Here is a 25327-nt window from a genome sequence, read left to right as displayed (position 1 = left end):
CTTCTGGCAATGATGTACAGCTGTACAAGTGAAAAATGGACTGTACATGTGGTTCCCAGAGCACAAAAAAACCTGTCACATCACAAAGTAATGTGAGCGTCACTGGACTGTTCATTGCTGAATGCTCCAAAGGGAGTGGAGAATGTGCATACATTAATTTAGGAGAAAGCAGATTCTGATCAACGGAGTGGTAATAGAAGTATGTCTTCAATCCATTCAAGGAATATCACCAAGGTTTCAAGCACTGCATATAAACGGAACATCACGGCTTCTCTTTAGCTGGTCAGTGGGGTAATTTGTATGAAGTGTTGGATGAACATCACCAATGCTTCAAGTGTTCCATAATGGAAGAATATCATCATTAAAATGATAAATATAAAAATCATGAATATTTTAAGTAGTATACATGTACATGGTAGGACAGTTCACACTTGCTGCATCCCAATGCGCACCATTGGCCGGTGACGACATCATCAATATCTCCATGTTTCAGACAGCCAATAGCTTGGCTGCGGAGAGAGCTGATGCAATAGCAGTATTCTCACTTTTATGACAACTATGTCTTCTAGCAATATACTTGGTAGGACAGTTCACACTTGCTGCATCCCAATGCGCACCATTGGCCGGAGACGACATCATCCTTGATATCTCCATGTTTCAGACGGCCAATAGCTTGGCTGTGGAGAGAGCTGATGCAATAGCAGTATTCTTACTTTCAGGACAACTAGATCTTCTAGCAATATACATGGTAGGACAGTTCACACTTGCTGCATCCCTATTGGCACCATTGGCCGGTGACGACATCATCAATATCTCCATGTTTCAGACAGCCAATAGCTTGGCTGCGGAGAGAGCTGATGCAATAGCAGTGTTCTTACTTTCAGGACAACTAGATCTTCTAGCAATATACATGGTAGGACAGTTCACACTTGCTGCATCCCAATGCGCAATATTGGCCGGAGACTACATCCTTGATATCTTCACGTTTCAGACGGACAATAGCTTGGTTGCAGAGAGAGCTGATGCAATAGAAGTATTCTCACTCTCAGGGTGACACTGTCACTTTCTAGCAGTAATCATCTTGGAGAGTTTAACCTTGCCAGATCCCAGCACACACACTTCACAACAACAAAAAAAGTTCATCAATGTTTACGACTTTCAGACTGCCCATTGCTTTGTGTGGACAGCTGACTGCGATAGTAGTGTTCTGACTGTTGTAGCGACTTTGGGTAGGCCCTTTCCCTCTAGAATATCGGCCGGTGAACATAGTTTCTCCTGGAAGGATAAAAAAGAATGAAAATACAGGTAAAGTAATAGTGGTATCTTATATCATCAATAACCAGCTGTTCATGGGTCATAAGGGTGTCCAGTATCAAGGGTATTCAAAGGTAGAGTATCAGCAGCAGCAATGGTAAATGCCATCACGCTTTCATGAGATTGGTGAAGTCCTGAAGGGGCTTTCACATTTAATCAAAGGACTATTTCCAACCACTGTGATTGTCGTTAATCTAAACCAACCCCATAGTCCATTTCTGGATTAACAGGGGTGAATGGTAAATTTCCCAACATTATTTACACCACCCCACAACCCCAAATATTCATTAGATTATATATATATACATGTACACTGTATATAATTTTTTGTTACCCGAGATAGACTAAACTTGTTCCTCTAACCCTGAAAAGATTGAAATGCAAATTCAATCTGTATTGGGTTTGGAGATGAAATTACTTTTAAAAAGGAATTTTGGACAATTACAAAATCATATGAAACTCTCAAACCCCGTACCAGCCATCACAAATTCGGTCTGAAAAGATGTGTGAGACTTAAAGATATATGAGCGGGATCTTTCCATTTTATAATTAACATCCTGGAAGTTGTTAAGAGTAGCCAAAACAGCCCCTCGTTCCATTTGAGGTTAAAACAGAACTTCAAAATTTAAGTTCTGTGTGCTCCAGAAATCAGAATCAAGAAAAAGGCCATATAGTGACAAATTCTGTAGCAGGTAAACTGATTATAAGATATATGTAAAACACTTCATGCTCCTACATGAATGCACAGGAGGGGAGGGCAGAAGACATGCTATATGTGCAAATAATGCGACATGATGCTAATACAAGGACGAATTGAGATTATGTGTGAAGGAACATGCAAGTTGGAGTCCACCATGTATTTTCGATAATGCCTCGTTTTCTAAATAAAAAGGAATATACGAGTGGTATCTGACAATCCATGTATTAGATCTATACAATCTGAAAAGTCAGTTGTTAATAGGTTAAACTCACAGCATATCAGAACAATTAATCCTAGCCCAGTGATAGGTTAGGCAACGCAACAAAAGTGAAAGGCTAGCATGGGCCACATCTCTTTCAACAGTAATCTCATTTTTCTGTTAATCCTGTGAATTCTGCAGAATGGGTGACGACTTCCTCCAACGAGGCTAAATCTTGTAAAGACAACCGCTTGTATTCTAAAGTTTAGTTTAACTTTAGGCCACGTTCTTACTCTGTGCTAAAATTATGGAAAGCCGAAAATGTCTAAGTTTTGTTTATACCCTAATTTTTTTACGTTTTCTGTGATCTTTTCCCTTGCTTTAAAAAACTATGAAATGAGCTGGTAAATTGGACCTTTACAGTTTGAGATTTTTGTCACGATCCGCTATCCAGCTATAACTTAACTTTAGACCAGAGTATAAAATCAACCCAGAGTTTGTTGATTAATGATTCAGTTCGCTTGCAAAAAAATCATTGTTATGGAAATTGTAAAGTAAAGTTACATTGGATTAAGAGCAATAATCTTTTGTTATGGAGGACAGTGTGTAAATAGCAAACAACTCTCTAAAATAGCCTGCATGTACATGTTCATGATGACTATTAAGAAGTTATTTATTTTGTTTTACATCACTTGTATTATGCAGTAAATTGTTAATGTCAAGTGCTATTATTTTCTTTTTAAAAGTTGCAAATATTAGGCTACATTGATTAGTAAGTATTGCACAAATTGATATGAAGTGATTTCTATTTTCATGATTTCGAGAGTTATCTTGTGAGTGTGATGAATTCTGACAATATACAAATACAAGATTACAAAGTCATTCAGAAAAAGAAGACCAGTCACAGAAAAAAAATATAATTGTACTACACAAACTCAAGATCATAAGAACACACCAGGAAAATACCTGCGGAAGATGTTAAACAGAGAAGATTCAGTAATTAGTACTTGTTTTAATTACATTGACTCATAACAAGGAACATACTGTCTAAAAGCAAACAAAATATCATGAAGGATATTTAGTTTAATGAAAAAAACAAAACAGATAGAAATATTATTTTCTTCACACAACTCAACATTAGTTCAACTAACATCACATCTAGAGAATAAAATAAAGGAAATAGTTAATATTCAGAAAGATGAAGTGAGTAGAACAGACATACCGTATACATGTAAAAGGTCATGGTAAATTCAAAGCACAAGAAAATCATCAAGGGGCCTGTTTCAAAAATCTTGTACAATAACAAATGTTCAATAACAGTTACAAGCTACTGAAATCATGGAATTCGATTGGCTGAGAGAAAATTTGCTACTGATATCGTGCATTTGTTATTTTAAACAAGTCTTTGTGAAACCAGACCCTGATGGAGAAATCACTTACAGTGGGGACACCAGCTGCAGCACACACTTTTAGGAAGTTATCCACATTTCTTCTGCACTTAGCTTGGGTTAACTTAGGCTGTACAAATAGAGAGGAATGGGGACACACATAAAATTATATTTCAATATCTGTTCATCCTAAATGATTATATGAGTACTACAATCAAAACACTTTTAGGAACAAATGGTGTACTTCAAATCACAGAATTTGGCCATAAGCATTTTTTCACTTCATCTTACGTGTATAATAATCATAATATACATTTATATAGTCCCATTTATCGAGAAATTATCTATTCTGAGGCGCATTCTTATCATCCATGCTTGCATTTCCATGGTTGAAATTCAGAACTAATAAACATTGCTCAAAGGTATAAAAAGTTATCTGTTGAATGGCCTTTGAGGAATTTGATTGACCTTTTGACTTATGACCCTTTCCTTACCTGACCTATGCCATAAAGGGATGGAACTAAATGTATGGTGCAAATTTTGTGATTCCATGTACATGTACACTGCAAAGTCCTTTTAAAAAAACTGCTGTGACTGTACGGTAATAGGACTTTTTTTACAGAAGTTCATTGTACCAACGACCGAACCTTTTGATATGGGTGAGATCAAGGTCACTTCAAACTATACTTTGGCTTAAAGAGATATACCTGTGATTGTTTTAGTTCAGTGATGCTTACTTGAATCCAAAGAAAATTATGATTTTGGAAGAACATTCATTATAATCCATCAAATTCATGCCCATACGAAGTGTACAGTTTCTCTCAAATCAATGATACTGGACAATGGATAATGGACAATTCCATGACAAAGTCAACCTTTTTGTACATCCAATCCCCCAAAATTTCTCCATTTTCACTTTACTTCATGATACATGTAATACGATGGAATGATGGAATGATAGGATACATGTAATATGATAGGATAGGAAGCGCCGTGGTGTAGTGGTTCTGACTCTCGCCTTTTAATCAGAGGGTCGTGTGTTTGAATCCCACCATGGCCTAGCGCCCTTTGGCAAGGCGTCAATCCACACTTTGCCACTCTCACCCAGGTGCTAATTGGGTACCGGTAGGAAACAACCGTCATTGTGGTTGGTTTAGCAAGTTTGCGCCTAACAGGCTGCTTGGAATGCTATGAATCCAATGACCGGGTAATAATAATTGTTAAGCGCTTTGAACAGTCGTAGATTGATAAAGCGCTATATAAATGCCAATTATCATCAAAATTATCATTATCACCCCTTCCAATATAAAGTGGAAATGAATCATATCTAGGAGGAACATGTACCAACTATGAATTCCAACTAGGACACATACAAGAAATTGTGATAAAATTACATTAAATTAATTTGTTGTAAGAACTTTATTCAATTAATGTCAACTATGGCATATAATTTCTTTAATATGGGCCACTTTTCACCATGTTACAATGGAAACATCAAACCCAAAAATCAAATCTAATAGTTTTCAATTTTCAATTCAATTTATTTATCAGGTAAAAATCACATGAGTAGATATATACATTGTAAAATGTGAGGATCAAACACCCTAGGAAAGCCAGAGGCTTGAAAAGCAGGGGGATCCATGAAAAAATAGATTACAGTGATACAAATACAGCAAATAAACTATAGTAGGCTTTTATTTGCTTTAATAAAAAAAAAAGCAAAATCATATCTTGATCCTCACCACTGCAGCAGAGGGAACATGGATGCTTGAAATGGCATGAGATTTAACATTATTAGCTAGATGACACAAGACAACTCCGTCCATCAGAGCTTCCGAGAGATCCTCTGGTAAAGACACTTTCAATCTGGATTCAATATTCTAAATGAAATAGAGATTGAAAAATAGAGAAGAGAAAGAAATGTGATTATAAAAAAAGAAAATACAAACTAATGGCAAAGGGGACATAAACATGTCAGGGGTTTTTTTTAATTGACTTTAGTTGGACATACAAAATTGCAAAAAAAAGATTCAAGGATCTCTAATACAGTCAAAAGTAAAGTCAGTCTTATACATCAACATATTACAAAAGTCAACAGTATTCACATGTCATTAAATCTATGTGATTTTATATATTGGTTTGTTATTTATACTACTTCTGTCCTATCATGAGAAATAAACAAATTAATAAGTCAATCAATCAATTAATAAAATCAATTAATCAATAATAAAAACAAATATTGAACGTAGCTCTTAAAAAGTTGATCAGAACTGATAATACTTGCCTATATATTCTCTATAACTTTATTTAAGATTTAAAGGTCAAGTCCACCTCAGAAAAATGTTGATTTGAATCAATAGAGAAAAATCAGACAAGCACAATGCTGAAAATTTCATTCAAATAGGATGTAAAAAAAGAAAGTTATGACATTTCAAAGTTTCGCTTATTTTCAACAAAATAGTTACATGAACGAGCCAGTTACATCCAAATGAGAGAGTCGATGATGTCACTCACTCGCTATTTCTTTTGTTTTTTATTGTTTGAATTATACAATATTTCAATTTTTACGAATTTGACGATTAGGACCTCCTTGCCTGAAGCACAAAATGTTAAAATAATGGAATTTCCACGTGTTCAGGGAGGAATGAAACTTCATTTCACATGACAATGACGAGAAAATAAAAATATTTCATATAATAAAATACAAAAGAAATAGTGAGTGAGTGATGTCATCAACTCTCTCATTTGGATGTAACTGGCTCGTTCATATAACTATTTTGTTGAAAAAAAGCGAAACTTTAAAATGCCATAACTTTCTTATTTTACATCCGATTTTGATGAAATTTTCAGTGTTATGCTTGTTGAATTTTTCTCTTTTTATTCAAATCAAGTTTTTGTTGGGGTGGACTTGTCCTTTAAGTAATAGGTTAAAAAACTGCTGAGCACCAACATATACACTGACCCTTCAAGTATGAGGTTATCTCATGCATCTCATTGACTGATCTTGGCCGTAATACGCACATTTGTAACTAAAACTGACAAGTACTGAAGTACTTCAGATAACCAAATCTACTAAACTGTACATTTAGTAGATCAAAATAAATATATAATTAACTATCCTAATTTATTCCAAAGAATTTATGACCAGAGACATAAAATGATTTTTTGGTTTAGCTGTGTATTTTATCATTCTGATCACTTTCATCACTATAACATACTCTGTGATATTTATTTCTTTTCATTTGTGGAATTCAAAACCACCCTAGGGTTACATGTAGTACCCAAACCACTATGAATGAATTACAGAACTAAACTGCAATTATTTATTTCTTTTTATTTGTGGAATTCAAAACCACCCTAGAGTTTAGTACCCAAACAACTATGAATTGATTACAGTAATATAAACTGCACTTTCGCAACTTCAAATGTTTCCACACAATTTTCGCTTTCAAGATGGAAGCCTTTCAGCAGTTTTATTTACTTGTGCCTTATAGTACAAATAATTGGTTGGGAAGAGGATTAAAAACAATAAAAAAGGATATGATCATTATTCAGTACTTAAATTGTTCAAAGGTTACCAAAAATATGGCCATAGATGCATGTGTGACTGGCCATGTACATGTACAATGACAGATGTAAACAGTACATAAAGCATTATTTAAAACATCTACATGTACATTAACAGATACAGTATCTGTAGGCAAAGCATTATCTACATGTAATACAGCTACACATACTATTAAACAACCCTACATGTATCCATCAAAACAAAGATTCACTACATTTTTGCATTCATGTGTTAATAAATGACATCAATTTCATAAAACTGACATACCTGTACATGTATTTCTAAAAGCTAAATAAGAACATGATCAGGAGTCCGTTGCAGAAAGAGTTGCGTTTAAACGCAAGTAAAAAAATCTATCGCAAGTCCCAAATGCGCGCTGTTGATTGGTTGAAAATCAAGTTGCGCATGATTTTTAGATTAGCCATTGATTGCAACTCTTTCTGCAACGGGCCCCAGGACTTATGAACTGGAGCTACACAATCTTCTTGTACATGGGCAGTTATCAAATCAGAAATTTCTATTCATGATCATTGATGTTAAAGGATCGTTTGTTATTTGTCCATCTCTTTTCAAAATTTGAAGACTATCTGCTTTTTTCACAAATGGAAATCAAAAAAGTCTTCATCACACGTATCCAAAGAAATGCATAAAAAATGTCAGATAATCATACAGACCCTTATTCACTTCTCATTTTTCATATAAGATTTTACAATTACCAGTACATGTAATTCATTTGTCTACACGTCTACACACCATGCAAATGACCCCCCCCCCCAAAAAAAAAGAAGAAGCTGATTTCAAACAATTGAACAATGAAAAATCTGCAATACATTTATGTAGACAGATTAGAATTGAAGACAAAGTGGAAATTATCCATCAACATGAACACAATGACAAATCTGATGAATAGATTGATCATCATTTAAAAAAAAACTTGAGAGAACTTGTCAACACACCATGCATTCTAATCTAAAAGCAACAAATACAAAGTAAAACTGCCACTGCCCCCTCCCTCCACCCCCCCCCAAAAAAAATACAAAAATACAGAAGCATCAGTCACAAATAATGTAGGAATAAATGAATTACAAATCTTGTTGACGTCCAACAAACCCAAGTACATGTACCTACATGCTCTCTTTCCTCCGTTCTGCTTCAGAAAGGATCCATCCTTATTGCCTCATAACAAAATGCCCCCCCTTTCCATCCCATAGTTAATTGCTTAGTATCATAATTTGGGCATTTTTTGGGCATGCACAGCTTGACAAATAAATATATGAGACCATTTTCCTACCAAGCTCCGATACAGTAGGGTATAATAATAATTCTTTCCCAAGCTGTAAGTTCAATAAACTTTGATGTACAATAATTTTGTTTATATGGCACCTAGATAGATCCTTGTGATATGATTGGTTGTTTGATATTGTTCATTCAGCCCACATTGCAATGACGGCCTCAACCATGCAATTTTGGATCCATAGGATTTTGTCCATTGCACGCGCGCACCGAGACATGAGCTGCAGCTCATGCAGGCACCAGTAGTGCTAATGTTGTAATGACGCAACAATCAACAGACCAAACTCGCACTGCATGAGCATGTTTTGCATCAAAATTCATCAATTTCATATGAAAAAAAAATCAATTTTTAGGTGTCATATAAACCAAATAATGTTTTTTCATTCGTGCAACGGAGAGAATATTTGATTCGGTGAAAGATGAAATGAATGATCCATTCAACTCGTCTCGTTGAATGAATCATTTCATCTTTCACCTCATGAAGTATTCTGTCCATTACACTCATAAACATTCATTATTTGTATATTACTACCATTCCAATGAACAAAATGGAGTGAACTGAGCAAAATCAGCAAAAACAATTAACAAGAAGCAAAACGATTCGACCTAATGAAACTGCATGCATACAGCGAAAAGGGGAATTCACTGTAATAATCTAACATCACACCAGACTAAAAGAGAGACTGGTGCCATATCTCACTCACCTTCTGCATATCTACTACACTATTGTAATCACTGATAGTGTGAATGGCAGTCATCCAGGGATGTGCACACTATTAAAGGCAGTGCAGTGAAAAATAAAGACTGGTAAATTGCTCTGAACTATTAAAGGTCAAACTGTATGGCCAGTATTTAGACAGAAGGTTCGTTTGAACCATGAACTGGAAAATTGCAAGTACATCCAATGTGAAATAATTTTTAAGACCAGTAATTGTTTTTTTTTGGTGCACACATGTATTCTGAACTTGATTAGTTTGATGAAATACAATATTTTCAATAAATTTAATCATAAAAAATTGTGAAATCGAAAGCAAAGTGAATATGAGCAACAAACATGTACACCATAAACAATATTTCAAAATTTTGGGGCACCCATTCTTTAGCCATCTTAAAACTTTGCATAAGTTAAACCTGGAAATGGTACGATCTACATACAAGTCCACTACAGGGAGGCACACAATTGCCTGAAATCTTGATTACGATATTCATGCCACTTTTTGAAACTTGATAGTCACGATTTTACACATGGGAAATTTATATAAAATGCTAGTGCGGTTTGTTTTCCCCAAACCAGATCGCAAACCAATCATGAAGTGTATGTCAGAGACATCCTGTACCATTCCAATTCCATAATTGTTGCACAACTTTCTGAAAAGACGTTAACAACTATGAAAGCCAATGTCGACTAAAAAAGCACTGAAATCTTTTTGAGAATTCTCTCCTTCTGGTACGATAGTGCAACCTACCTTTCTTAGCTGTTCAATTCTTTCTAGCTCTTCCGCCCATTTTGTTCTTTCTCTCTTTGCTGTGAAGTTTGCTTGGATATTGTCCCCTGTGGGCTTGCCCCCTCCTATATTGAATGCTGTAAAGGAAAATGGCAAGAAAATAGGAGCAAAAGAAGAATGGACGGCCAGATAGATAGAAGGAAAGAGGAACAAAAAGAAGAGGATAAGTTACATAAAACAGCAACAGGGGAACACTCTTAAAAGAATTGATATATTCACTATTCATTGTATTTATTTTGGAGATTCATACAAAGAATGAATTGGGAAATGTAACTTAAATTCTAGCTTCGGAGTGATAATCCAATTAATGATCACAAATAGCATACTATTAACAGAATATTAAAATTGCAAAGGTATCTACAGTTGTCCTCAAAATTATTCATACCCCTTGTGGAAAAACATTCTTTGGTAGATTCTTTACTTGTAAAAGCTATTATGATGTAACTTTCTTTGTATCTTTTGTCTGCTTTTTGCTATGCATGATTTGACATATGAGCTGGCAAGTCTTCATTAGCATAATAATAGATAGGGTCGAAAGTTATTTTTTGCACTTGTTCAGAATTATTCATACCCTTGCCAATACCTCAACAAAAATGTCCTTTTATGACAATGCGCATTATTTTCACTGTCTGGGAATGTGCTATTCTTTGTTCTATAGTTATTTCAAGATGTTCCAATGAATTAAATACCCTCTTTGTTAAACAAGCCATTAAACAATGATGGAAAATAACATCTTTCTAAAAGGGTATAAATAGAGGAAAGCATTCTGGTAATTCTCAGTCTCTGATAATCATGGCCAAGAAGAAGGAGCTCAGTGAGGACCTACGGCAACGTCTTGTGAATGCCCACATTGAGGGAAAGGGTTACAAGGCCATTTCAAAGCAGTATGACGTCCCTGTGGCAACAGTCCAGAGCATAATCAAGAAGCACAAGAGGTACAACACTGTGAAGAACCTTAGTGGGCGTGGCAGGAAGTGCAAGGTGTCTCCTAAACTTGCCAGGAAAATCTGCAGAGAGGTCAACAACAACCCCCGGACCACAACCAAGGCCCTACTTGAAACGCTTGACCGGTCAGGGACGAAGGTGTCCCGGTCCACCATCGAGCGAGTCTTGCACAAAGGAGGTCTCCATGGACGCAGGCCTCGGAAGACACCGTTGCTCAGGAAGAAACACCTGAAGGCTCGACTGGCCTTTGCTAGAGGTCATCTGAAGCAAAATCCAAGCTTTTGGTCAACCATCCTGTGGTCTGATAAGACGAAGTTGGAGTTATTTGGCCATATGGATGTTGAATACGTCTGGAGGAAGAAAGGGGAAGCATACAATCCAAAGAACTCTGTGCCAACCGCCAAGCATGGTGGTGGGCACATAATGCTATGGGGATGTTTCTCTTCCAGTGGCACAGGGAACCTCGTTAGAGTCAAAGGAATCATGAAAAAGGAGGATTACATCCAGATCCTTGTTGTGAACTTGAAGGAATCTGCCGAAAAACTCCAGCTTGGCCCCAACTGGAAGTACCAACAAGACAATGACCCAAAGCATACCGCCAAGCTGGTGAAGAAATGGTTCAAGGACCATGATGTCAACGTCCTAGAATGGCCAAGTCAGAGTCCTGACCTGAATCCGATCGAGAACTTGTGGCGAGACCTGAAAGTCAGAGTGATGGCTAGGAACCCGACCAACCTGACCCAGCTTGAGGCCTACGCCAAGGAAGAATGGGCCAACATCCCGCAGGAGACGTGCAGGAAGCTTGTGGACACTTACAGGAATCGTCTAGAAGCAGTCGTAAAGAACAAAGGCTATGCTATTGACTATTAATGAAAGACATTGGACTCAGAAAACCTAGGGTATGAATAATTTTGAACATGACATTGTTTGAATATCTATGAATAAAATACCCCTGAAAAGAGAAATTTCTTGAATTGTGCATTGTTGTTATTCTTTCACTAGTAGGTCACACATAAATCATAGAGAAAATTGATAAAATGCATTCATTTCATCACAAACATGAAAAATCACAAATATCAACAAGGGTATGAATAATTTTGAGGACGACTGTACATAGCTCACAAGATACACTCACGCTACAAGTACCCCCACACAAGACTAAAGCAACACTAGGAGATAGGTCATTTCTGATGTCAGCCCCACGACTATGGAACAAACTTCCCCTCAACATTAGGAATTCAACAAATTTACATAATTTCAAGTTAAAATTAAAAACCTATCTATTCCAATAGTATGTTTAGCACCTAGGAAGCTCTTGCAGCGCAATAGAATATATATAGTTTTTGCGCTATATAAATGCATATTATTATTTATTATATTATTACACTGTACATGTACATTCATAGAAAATCAGAGGTACATGTTTAACGACCTTGCTCACAAGTCAATGTGCATATCATATCAAATTTTAGTCAACCAGATTAAAGTTTAAATTGCAAGAATTTAACTGTTAGGACCAACTGTAAATATACCAATACTACTGGAACATTGTGAGCATTTTATATTTTGCTCAATAACATCATTAAAATAAATTGAGCCTAAATAGCACACAATATCAAGTAAAATAATAGTTTCAAGACAAATGTACAGTATACATGTACATGTACAAACAATTAGTGAGTTATGCTGAATGCCACAATTTGTGCCCTAACTTTGTGGATATTATTCTGGGTTTGGATGTATACTTATTTAATATAATTGTCCTTATGGAACTTGTTGAAAAAAAAATCAGTTTCATTATTATTACCTGATCTAGGTTTAATATTTGAGAAGGATGAACTACTATTTGGTGAGGGTGTATTTTTGGAATTATTTGCAGCCTCCGTTTCTCTTCTGCTCCCAGGGGTTGGTGATGTCCTCGTCTGTGGTTAAAATGAGAACAGGCCAAATAATTAAAAAACGACTAATAGCCATAAGCATACCGGGGGGGGGGGGGGTGCAGACTGCCCCCCCCCCCTGATGAGTCACAACCCATGCAAGAGACATATCCCTGCCCCCCCCCCCCCCCGACAAGTCACAACTGATCTCTGACGAGCCACAAGTGGCCTGCTCCTTTGAACTTGAAGACCTTTCTTTTTTTTTGCTTGTCACATTTTTTTATTGGGCAAAATGTCCTTTATATGCAGTTGAAGACCTTTTTTTGCCCCCTCCCCCTTTAGAAAATCCTTGGTACGCCACTGCTTATAACAAAATCAAACATTTAATTCCTAATTAGTTCCTAAGCCCTGCATACTGCTACCCTAGCCTTAGCAATGCTTCCCTGATCAGGCACTTGAGCATTCAAGGAAATCCTTCCTAAGGATACCCATTTTTATACTACACCTGAGTGGAGTGTGGCTAATGTAGATAATCGCCTTGCCATAGGACACAAGAACTGCAATGGGATTTGAACCCCATAGCTTGTACAGTAGTTCAAATGACAGATACTTATTGACTGAGCAACAACACCTAAATGACCAATGTGACTTGTCTCAGGGAAAACGACTTATAAGTGATAGGTAATCACGCAAAATTGTGCTTAACCCCAGAAAACTGGTAAGGCTAAGAATCTCCAAGCCCAACCAATCTGCAATAAGCAAATATTGATTTAACTCTGTCATGTCAGATTATAGATTATACTCGTCACTTTTATACACGGGTCCTGTGATCCAATGGTTAGAGCATTGGACTCATAATCGCAAGGTTGTGCGTTCGAATCCCAACTCTGCCGTTGTCTCCACTTTGATAAAAAGGCCAAAGAGTGATATCTACATGTATTACGTCAGCCACTATGACTGATAAACCTAGACGTAAAATTGGTGTTTACCGGCAACATGCTGTCCTGCCCAGTTTCTATGGGAGTTACTGTGTAAAATGAATCACTTTGATATTGAATTATTTGAAAATTGAAGACAAAAAATATTCACAATCTATAAATTCGTTTATATGCAGCTTCCATGTACCTTGTAATAATTAAGTACTGCATCCCTCTGTGCCTGTTTGGTCCTTGATTTCTCTTCAATTTCTGTCCTCCGTGTAACCTGGGCCTTGTGTCTCTCGGGAGATACCTGATTGGTTATGGTTGCATCTGAGTCAGACACGCCTCTCCGCACTCTGCCGTTAGCCACAGAATGGTTGACATTGCTAAAAGAACAAACAATACATGCAGGGCCAAATGAAGTAGTTTCTGATGACAGGAAGACATGTAAAATGTAGATGATGACTACAAAGAAATCCTAGGTTTTGATTGGCTAACAAGCCGCATTACTAGGTTTACATGTACCTGTCATTGAAATCTTTCATCAAACCAGGGGGCCGTTTCATAAAGCTGTTCTTAAGTTAAGAGCGTCTTTAAGAACGACTGGTGAACCCTTCTTATACGCGCTACACAATCGCCAATTCAATATCATTTCCCACAAGGATCACCAGTCGTTCTTAAAGTCGCTCTTAACTTACGAGCAGCTTTATGAAACACCCACCAGGGCCTCGTAATACAAAGGTTAGCGATTGATCGTACACTTGATTTTCACGATTGATTGTACATTGTATTCAATGCAATCAATCATAGAAAAATGTTTTACGATCATTGTTAAGCTTTGTTTTACGGGCCTCAGACTCTGTTCTTAATGAACGTCTTATCACTTGTGATAAAACCAACTAAGTGCTAAATGAACATGGTATCCTACTCATCTACTGAAAGTGTCCCATTTGGCAGGTTACTTCAAAGGAATTTTGTCACAGATCTCCTACGATTAATTAGGTAACTAAAGAAAAGTCATGAAAATATTTCCATCGATCAAAAAGAATCTATTCCTTATACAAAAAGAAATCCATCCCAAGCTGAACAAATGACTTGTTCAGAAAAAGAGACAAATTGGGGCAATATCTATTTTTAATAATTGAGCTACAGTCCAAGTGTATTAACAAATGCAAAGAGCAATAACAAAAGCTACGCAAGGGACAAGTGATATCAAGAAATGATGATGGTCATTAGGTCAACTTACAAAATTGATTAAAAATCAGTTCACATTAAGATGCTTAATTAACAAACAGAAAATAAACCACACTATCCACTTTAAAGGGCAATGAAATCTTTGGAACAAATAGGCTTGTGTAGAAACAGAAAAATCAAAGAATAAGAATAAAGAAAGTTTGAGAAAAATCGGACAAATAATGAGAAAGTTATGAGCATTTGAATATTGCAATCACTAATGCTATGGTGATCCTCACTTTGGCAATGCGACAAGGATGTGTGATGTCACTGATGAACAACTTTCCCTTTGGTGGACTATAAAATACCCTCAAAATGTCTCTTTTTGCTTTTTCTTATGATGATACAAACTCTTTATCCATGATATGTATTCTTAAAAAATATGTATTACATGCCCTCGTGTAAACAGAACACATTATTTATGGATAGATGTGATAAAAGAGGCAATTCTAGTGAAATATATACCAAAGTAATGGGAGAGTTGTTCACAAGTGACATCACACATCTTTGTCGCATTGCCAATTTGCTATCTCCATAGCATTAGTGATCGCAATATTCAAATGCTCATAACTTTCTCATTATTTGTCCGATTTTTCTCAAACTTTCGTTGATCTGCTTCTTTGATTTTTCTGTTTTCACACAAGTTATCTTGTTCCAGTGGTTTCATTCTCCTTTAAGGCTGGTATTCTGAACTGGTCGGTTTAACTATGGACAGCCAAGTGTAACAAAATACTCAAACATAACGGCCCAAATTCACAAAGGTGGTTTTGAAAACCCATTGTTGAGTCCACGGTTTATGCAGATTTTCCATATAAATTACGCTTAATTTAGCGCGTATCGGGCGCATGTATGAAAAATGTCCAATCCTGATTGGCGCTTTTGTCAGTGCGCCAAATTGACGCCTGTTGCCGTGGTTATCAACGCTATTTTATTCATGAGTTCACTACTTTTATTCATGAGTCCACTCTTCAAACAGTGGACTCATGAATAAAATAGCGCATCTAAACATGGTAACAGGCGTCAATTTGGCGCACTGTGACAAAAGCGTGCATCAGCATTGGACATGTTTTATACAAGCGCCCGTTAGGTTACGCGGTAAATTAAGCGTAATTCATACAGGAAATCTGCAAAAACCATGGACTCAACCTTGGGTTTTCAAAACCACCTTTGTGAATTCGGGCCAACATGTTCATATTATCTGCTTGATTTGGGACATTATTGCTATCAATGTTTTGCAGATCGGACCATGGCTTGAGTTCGTAAACCACCATTCAGAATATGAGCCTATATGCATATGTGCAATCAATCATAAAATACCCACAGTGCTTTGCATGCCTTCCATAAACATGACTGAAAATGAATGGCCCCAAACACATGCACTGAAAAGATCAGGTGCAGCAAGAAAACAATGGCAAATTTCTTTAAACAAAATGAATATTTCCTTCTTGATTGGCATACAATAATATTGTGTTTTCTAGCCAAGATAATGCAACAATAAATCATGTTGCATCCGTATAGGGAGTAGGAACAAGGACTATATTTCTCCACAGTAATATACTTTAATTTTCATAATTCTAAAAATGGAAGACCCGACTGCATGTTCTTAGGATGATCTTTCCTCAATATGCTAACGGCCCAAATACACAAAGGCAATTTTGAACACATGTATGTGGTTTTTAGCGCTAGTTAATTCTAATAAACTAAATTGATGCTGCTTAAGGTTTCAACAATAGTGGGCCCACTGTTTTCAATTCAGTACCCTGTTTGTGTTAATCAATTATCATAAAGAGTGAGCTCATTCATACAGTAACCTTAGTAACGAGCATCAAATTAGCACCGTTCTAATAGCATGCATTCCTTATCAAACGCTTACTAAATATACAGATACACATATCCTAAATTACTTAGAGTTTTGGATGATATCTGCAGAATTTAGGATGAAATCTGCATAAACCATTGTTTGAAACGGCAGCTTCAAAACCACTTTTGTGAATTCGGGCCAATGATTAGAATGAGAAACCTCCAATGTTGATCCTCATACATGTATTAGGGAGCACTGAGAACTTCATTTATAGGGTAAAAAGTAATTGATACAATACCCATTTGCACATGAGCATACAGTACTGTACATGTATTACACTATGTGTCTTTTACCTATATCTATCTCCTGTTGAAGCTCTTTTACTTTCATCTGTACCTCCAACAGTGGCTCTTCTTGGTACCTTCTTATCACTGAAAATAGTATCAGAATCCGTGAAACATGAATACACTGCACATACAGCGGTCACATAGGAGAATCAGGGGCCCCCATTTCACAAAAATATGTCAAAATCTATTTTAAAATATGTTTTTCCATTTACTGGTATTAAACTAGAAAATTGGTTTTGTTTCTTTATTGATGTGTGTGTGTGAAAATTCATTGAATTCACTTCCACAATACAAAACTCATGCATTAGCACTGTCCAAGACAATAAGGAATTTTCCATTTTAGATCAAGTTTGAAACGGAATTGCAGGTTTTCATAAATGAAAATGGTCATTCTATTTAAAGTGGAATACCACCGTTTCTAGACTGAATATCCATATGAAATGTAGGGTATAGGTAAAATACAAGCAGTGTGTCAATGGGATGTCCACAAACTTAGACTCATATTTAGACAATTTTTCTGTGAAACCGGACCCCTGATGTTCAATCATGACATAGTTATGTAATCAATATCCTGATAAACTTGACTTACATTACATGGATTTCTTGCTGGTTAGTGTTAGTATTTTAATGAAATAGTGACACTGTGATTGCGATTTTTCAAGCAGGCAGTGTTTTGAAATGGAGCTTGCTAGTGTAATTTAGCAGCTGGCCTAGGTGAATCAGAAAATGGATACATGTACCAACCGCCTGAAAAAAAATTATTGGAGAGGATCCGTCCTCACAGAACTCTATAAGATGTTCTCTTTTTTTCTATTGCCTCATCTTTCTCTTATGTTTCTGACAGTTTCAAAGCACCAAGGAAATAAGAAAAAATACCAGATACATATACGGTACATCTGTGTCGTCTTATGAAACAACAGAGACTGATCAACAAACTAACGTGTAGTTCAATTCTGCTCATGCATCTATATTTTATTCATTATTTCCTTTGTACTGAAAAACTGATGAAAATAGAATTAAAGAATGATGAAATTTCTTTGAGGTTATTTTCTTCATTCATTTATGAAAGTCAGATGCATTATTATTTTGGGCTTCTTTCACAGATCTTTTAAATGAATGCAAATCATCTTTAAAGGTGGTTGGTACACTTCGATTTGTGTAATTCGAAGTCTGCATTAGGAAAACTACAATGCAATTGAATTAGAAAATGTGATTTCTCCTTTATATGTACTTTGTGACTGTGTCTTGCTTGGATGCAATCAGCTTGGAAACAAGCGTTAATTTTTCAATATCAATGAATAATAATGTATCAACAGATACTGCACAGAGGCTATTTTTTTTCTATTTTTAAATGGAAATACAATTGAAGATTTCTTGATCACCTCTTCTCATAGAAATAAACAAGTACTTCTCCAGATTACTAAGCTCACTACTAAAGTTTCACACCAGAGCCCCGTCTTACAAAGAGTTACGATTGATCCCATCAATCGCAACTATGGAAAGCCAGCAAAGTCAACACACAAAATGCATGTTTGTTCTAAAAAAATTCTAGGTTCAAATGTATTACCATCAATTCATTGATTTCTTAACAATTTGGTGTGTTCTCCTTTGTTTACAAAGGGCATTTTGCAAATTTTCTTTAGAAAAAATGACACGAATGGATTTCTATAGAGTTATGATGGATTAGATCAATCGTAACTCTTTGTAAGACAGGGCCCAGATCCCAGCTTCTTTTACAAAAAAGTTATGACTGATCCAATCAATTGCAATTATGGAAAGCAAGCACCAACAATGCACGTCTGTTCAAAGTATTTTCTAAATAGATGTACAGTCAGGTATGCATCATTTTCCCAACAAATAAACCTGGGGCCCGTTGCAGAAAGATTTGCGTTTAAACGCAAGTCAAAAAATCAATCGCAAGTCCCAAATACGCGCTGTTGATTGGTTGAAAATCAAGTTGCGCGTGATTTTTAGAGTTGCGTTTGATTGCAACTCTTTCTGCAACGGGCCCCTGCTCATCTTTGTTTCCAAAAGGATATAGTTTCCTGTAAAAAAAATGACATGAGTGAATTTCCATAGCTATAAAGGTTGATCGGATCAATCACAACTATCGCTGCAAGGAATCTCCAGACCATTCTACGGAAATAGATCCTTGACCATCCTTTCATATCACATTCCCAACACATGAACCTACCAATCGGGACATTTTCCTTCTCTTCCTCCACGAGGATCATACTTACAGATAGAGGGATCGCGGCCTTCCAATGCTGTTCGACGCCGACGTTGAAGCCGAGATGGTTCTCCGAGTACTGATACTGCTGCTGATGATGGTGGTGATGGTAATGATGCGGTAACCATGGAAACCCAGCATAAAGCAGCAAAAAGCAGCCATGCAAGAGAAAAATCATAGAAGGGGGCAAAATGCAAGCATGTTCCAACAGAAAAAAGAAATAACTGATCAATCAAGAAACTTGAAAGTGGATTAATAAAGAGCAAAAACTAATCAAGCATCAGAATGATTTGTTGTATGTGCTTCGTGAATCCTTGAAAGTGCTGAAACAAGCACCTTACATGTACATAGAAGCAAATATATTAAATGTATGCTACAAGAATTAGTTATTAAATGTTATGACTACTAAAAGTATAGCTACATTTACTACATGTATACACATATTGTACTTGAATTATCACTTTATTTCTAATACATATGTGGTATTTGTAATATGAAATGATGTTAGGAAAATTCCTCAGCTTGTTCAGTTATGTAACGTAAGATGATGAAATATTCAATATTATAATCTCCTTATAGCTACTGTAATGCAGAAATGAGGAATGATTATCAACTATTAAGGTAGACACCGGAGGAAAGTTATTTTTTAGGTTTCCTGTGACAAGTTGTCGAATCTGAAAACCTTCTTTGATTTTGGATGGCTGAGAAGGATGGGAACTGTCGGAAGAAACATCTAACAAGTCTTTTCATCCCAAGATATTAAAGTGAAGCAGAGGGCATGTAAACCTAATTTCAATTTTATATGGACTATAAGATGGGACTACACAATCGCGGGTAATAGTTTGTATCTTTACACTAAATGTCAGCCCGACCACAATAATTTTTATTTTGTATATTTCAATACAATTTTGCAATGCGAGCATTACAATGTAGCCAATGCACAGGTGAAAGAACCTTGTAGTTTTTGAAACCGTTTGACAGTGCCATTCTTATCTTTTACAACATCAGAAAATACATGAAGATGAAAAGAGAAAGTGAGAAGCACAAATTTTATTCAGCTATTCAAAAGAATGTAAATAAACCACTGAGAGAAGACCAATGGCGCAAGTAAAGACTTTTCATTCTGTTTTTGTAAAGCACCTTTTTATTTATTATTTTTTCATTTCACTTTCGCGTAGCTTCATAGGAAAATATTTTAATAGACAACAACATTTTGAGGTAAAGATATTAGCTTTGGTAGAAAAAAGATCAAATTTTATTCTGCAAAATCAAACATTTTTAAAATGTTTTCATGCAAGTTTTGTTTCTCTATTACTAGCACATTACTCAGCAGTGTTCTAGTTTCAAAGATAGACCTTCCTAAGAAAATTATGACCAAGTCATAAAAGGAAAAGAAATGTACATTTTACTGCATGTAGTTGTTCATTATCTTTCTCTATAGAATCTATAATAGGTTGCAAGAAGGGGTTTTTTTTTTCTTATTTTTATTTTTCGAAACTGCCTTTAATTCTGTTATCATAATTTGCTTTTCTTTATTTCCTAATACTATCTTTTTTTTATAAGAGGCACATAGGATATTGACATAAATGCAGTATACTACAACCTGCAAATTTACATATTGGTTCAATCAATTCCATGAACCGGCTAGATCTGTTGACATTTCTGAAATGCACTTCTGATTTTCACTGGCTAACGTTAATCAACTTCATTGAAAGAAAGGGCACATATTTCACGGGAGCAGTTCAGTGACCAAGTTGCCCTCAGCCAATCAAATGAGAGGATTTGCAGTAGGTCACAAAACCAGTCAGTGAAAACCACTATTCGTTTCCTGCAATGCTCAGCTAAACATATCAATTCTTTCCAGGGTCCCGTAACACAAAGGTTAGCGATTAATCGTACACTCGAATTTCACGACTGATTGTACATTATACATGTAGTCAATGGAATCAATCATAGAAAGCTGTTCTACAATCATTGCTAAGCTTTGTGTTACAGGCCCTAGAAGTTGATTAACGTCGATGAAAATAAGAAGAGTTATTTTTTTTACACACTAGTATTTTCACTACTAGCTACACCCTACACCCCTATACAATGAATGGGAGAACTCAAGTCCACTCCTCACAATGCACAAATTCCCCTACTCTCATGATTCACTCGCACCAACCAAACCGAATCCAAATCGACTGAAAATATGCCATTCAAAATAACATAATGGCCCGAATTAACAAAGGTGTTTTTTATTTTAAACCATCGGTTGAACCCATGGTTAATGCAGATTTCCTGTATGAATTATGCATATTTACCGCGCATATTAAAAAAATGTCCAATGCTGATGCGCGCTTTTGTTACAGTTGTAACAGTAAGCCATTGATGCCTGATGTCATGGTTAAATATGCTATTTTATTCATGAGTACACTGTTTTGAATTCATGAGACCACTCTTCAAACAGTAAACTCAAGAATAAATAGCATATGTAACCATGGCAACAGGCGTTAATTTGGTGCGCTGTGACAAAAGCGCACATCAGCATTGGACATTTTTTAATGTGCACGGGAAATAAGCGTAATTTATACAGGAAATCTGCATAAACCATAAGTTCAATAGATGGTTTTAAAAACCACATTTGTGAATTCGGGCCAATAGCTTTGATCGGTCAGGGGCCTGTATTAAACACAAAGCTTAGCAATTGCTTGCATTGAATACAATGTACAATCAAATCATGAAAATCAAGCGTACATGTACGATTAATCGCTAATCTTTGTGTTACAGGACCCCAGACTCGGTTTCGTTGGTGCGACCGTAACATCATGACTCAACCTTTGACCAATCAAGCTAACAAAATGCATGCATGTTAGTAGTGAGAACTGAAGTCCCTCCGAGCAAAGTCCATGCAAACCTACCTGTTTCCGTTAGTGGTGGCTGCCGTTGACCCGTTGGCTAGTTTACTGGCACTTAGTCTTCTCTCCTCGTTCCCGCTGATGACCCCTGGCTTTTGTAACCTACTTTCATTGCTTAGCCTTCTTACACCAGTCGTTTCTCGAGAGTTCACAGAAAGTCTTTCATTGTTCAGATGCGTTTGCTCTCCGTTCTTCTTCCGTTGCTCCTCCTCCGTTTCTAACCTTAGTCGTTCTTCTCTCGCCACTCTCTTCTTCTCCTCGTACAGAGCCTTCTGCCTTTCCAGCTCCTAATAAGTCGAAATTTGAAATTGAATAACAGCAAGGGAAGAAAGGAATGATAAAGAGAGAAATTAGTCTCCATCATAATTAAGTATTTATCATAGGAATGGGATAAGTGTTATTTTTCAGCAGTTTTATTTTATGCAAATTTTGTCAATAAATCCTCTGAATTTTTGTTCATGGAAACCATGAAATTAAGCCCTCGCAAGCATCTATACCTTGTTCAAAGAAATCACGTTAATGTATGGAATAATCCAAATTATGTGGCCCTTAAAGCAAAGGAGTCATTACACAGTAGCAAATCAAAGAACAACCATCCATCTGTATCACAATTTTGACTAAATTCTATCGAGAACCAACAAATTTTCATTTTCTGAGCTCATAAATTAATTCACCGGCAAGTTTTAAGGACGTTTCATCTTGACTTTAGAATCCTTTTTTTATTTATCTTTCAAGATAACCAAGGCAATTCAAAAGTGCACAATTAGAGCATTATAACGTACTCCCAATGCAGTTTGAATACAATGTATGGTAAAATGTTAGCATTCATGCACTTAGACAGCTTTTGAGGTATATGTATAAAGCATTTCTTGTAAAAAAATAATAACAATCAGGTCATAAACACTTCCAATGTTCAACTTAAAAATGAGACATGTGATATGAGAAAGCTATCTGATTATGTTCTGTGCATAAGGTATACATGACTTCTTGACTGAATTGAAATAAAAAGAACTGAAGTAAAAGTGTTTTTACAATATTTCAAATACATTTATATGTACATGTAACACATTAAAATCATTATATGGATGGGGCCAGCAATTATGGAGCCTCAATGTTTAATAATAATAATACTTTCAGGTGCAGTGTCTCAAAAAAAGTCAAAGATAGACCCTTGAAGCAAATCCACACTTCATTTTACTTCCCAGGAAAGATAATCAATAAAATACTGTCACATTATTTTTTTCTGTTTTCTCAACCATTTAGGTAAGCCAAAAATTTAACTGAAATCATAGGAATATCAAAATAGAGGATGATTTTTTAAATTTCAAAATTTTGTTCTTATGCTTCAAATCAATCATGCATAAATTAAGCTCATCTCTGTAACCATGTACATGTAAATCATAGCCCAGTAAAGGCATGCCTATGTGGAAAAAGGAGGGAAATAATATCAGAAAAATTGGTGACTATGTTAGCTTGGTGTATCATCAAAATAAACAAAAATGAAAATCAATTAAAATTTTCAAAATGCAAAAAGTATCAGTGAAATTAAAATCACTCAAATCAACAAAGAAATTTGTGTGATTTCAACCCATGATATGTCTGATGCAAGTGGCGAGTGACAATATTTCTGTGATAACGATTCTGCAGTAATTGAGGCATAACATTTTGTTAAAGTCTTTAAACAGATTAGAGAAGAATACCCAATTTATTAGCAAATAAAGACTGCAATATCAACCACACAGGAGGGAATTCATATAAAAATCTAAAAGTGGAAATACGACGACCACTATTTATCATCTCCATTTATTTTCAAGTGTTGTACATGTATGTGCCACCACTCCCCCCCCCCCCTTAGGCCCATATTGAAATCAACATTTTTATAGATATCAAAAGGAAAGAAAGGCTAAATACATTACAAAGATAAAATATAAAAGCATCCATGATAATGAGTAATAACATTAGACAATCCAGTCATTACTATATGGGCAATTCAATGTTGTGGAAATACATGTAGCATTCAGAAAGTTTCAAAGCATCACTCTCAAAAATTTACAATACCAAACGGTTCTTGTTGAGTTCATAATTTATATAATTAATTAATAATTTACCAAATCAAAACCTGAATTATATCTATATAGTAGTAACAAGCGTATCAGTTTTTACATGGTGCAGGAAAACATATACTTTTGTTGAATAATCAAGTGCTCTATGAATTTACTACGTATGTATTGTTATTATCATTATTATCATCACCATCACCATCAACATCATTATTTCAAATATTATCAATTTTATTATCCATTCACATAGACGATTTGGTAAAACATTATTGAAAGGGAAAAATGAACTAACTTTATCCTGACACTGAAGAAACTCCGCAACATAAGAAAGGCATTTTTTCTCTACAACTGCGCAATAATATTTTTGAAAATTCACTGTACATGTTAATGTAACAGAAATGTACATAACAATCACAGCGAGAACTGTTGGAATACAATCATTTTCAAGAGTAATGGTTTGAAAATAAGACTGTCATTATGCTTCATTAAATTGCCCATACATGTATGTAGTGTTATTCATATCATGAACATCATTAATACAATTTGTATACCAGTGTATTAATGTAAGGTTACTTGGTTAGTTTTCTCAATAGAACGGATAATTCAGTATAGAAGTCAAAAATACAAGGCGCATTCTCGTTGCAATCATACCTCAAAAAAGTTTGGATTTTGAATCTCGTAGAAAATAAGCTCATCATCCTGAAACAATGATAGGTTATCGTAATTACCATTATTACAAATTTTAAAATGGTGCAGGGATGTAGCAAATATAAATCAGCTGGTGATGCTGTCAATCTGACCAACCATTGTGCATTTCAGATGCATCACTGCGCCTCAGGAAAAAAAAATTGTATGGGGGCTTGAATGCTCCTAAACCCCTGGAATTCCATGAGGGTAATACAATGAATTAAATTTTGGCTGAACAAAAAAGTAGCCAGACAAAGTTTTTTAGTTTTTTTTTACCTGACTCTGCATCTATCCCATCCCAGATGGCTTAATCTCAGATTGTCTCAACCTTGATTGTCCGATTCTTCATGTTATTATCCCAGG

The 25327-nt window shown here is 35.7% G+C and overlaps 1 protein-coding gene across 5 annotated transcripts in view; it reads right to left on the bottom strand.

Annotated features, from left to right (window-relative positions):
• Window positions 1-286: 286 nt before the first annotated feature.
• LOC121430360 (leucine-rich repeat and calponin homology domain-containing protein 1-like) overlaps window positions 287-25327 on the bottom strand; it is a 66432-nt gene continuing 41391 nt past the window's right edge. For 2 of the 5 annotated variants that reach the window (XM_041627641.1, XM_041627645.1), the window contains 10 exons: window positions 24929-24976; window positions 22221-22504; window positions 19331-19411; window positions 17097-17174; window positions 13915-14095; window positions 12720-12834; window positions 9929-10044; window positions 5344-5481; window positions 3654-3731; window positions 287-1275 (listed from right to left, as the gene is read on the bottom strand). In XM_041627641.1, coding sequence (XP_041483575.1) covers window positions 1159-1275; window positions 3654-3731; window positions 5344-5481; window positions 9929-10044; window positions 12720-12834; window positions 13915-14095; window positions 17097-17174; window positions 19331-19411; window positions 22221-22504; window positions 24929-24976 — 1236 coding nt within the window. In that variant the 3' untranslated portion in view covers window positions 287-1158. The remainder of the gene's footprint in view (window positions 1276-3653; window positions 3732-5343; window positions 5482-9928; window positions 10045-12719; window positions 12835-13914; window positions 14096-17096; window positions 17175-19330; window positions 19412-22220; window positions 22505-24928; window positions 24977-25327) is intronic. The other 3 variants (XM_041627643.1, XM_041627644.1, XM_041627642.1) reach the window with 2 other exon arrangements.

Source organism: Lytechinus variegatus, chromosome 16 (genome assembly GCF_018143015.1).
Source record: "Lytechinus variegatus isolate NC3 chromosome 16, Lvar_3.0, whole genome shotgun sequence".
Lineage (NCBI taxonomy): Eukaryota > Metazoa > Echinodermata > Echinoidea > Temnopleuroida > Toxopneustidae > Lytechinus > Lytechinus variegatus.
This window is presented reverse-complemented; position numbering and strand designations above follow the sequence as displayed.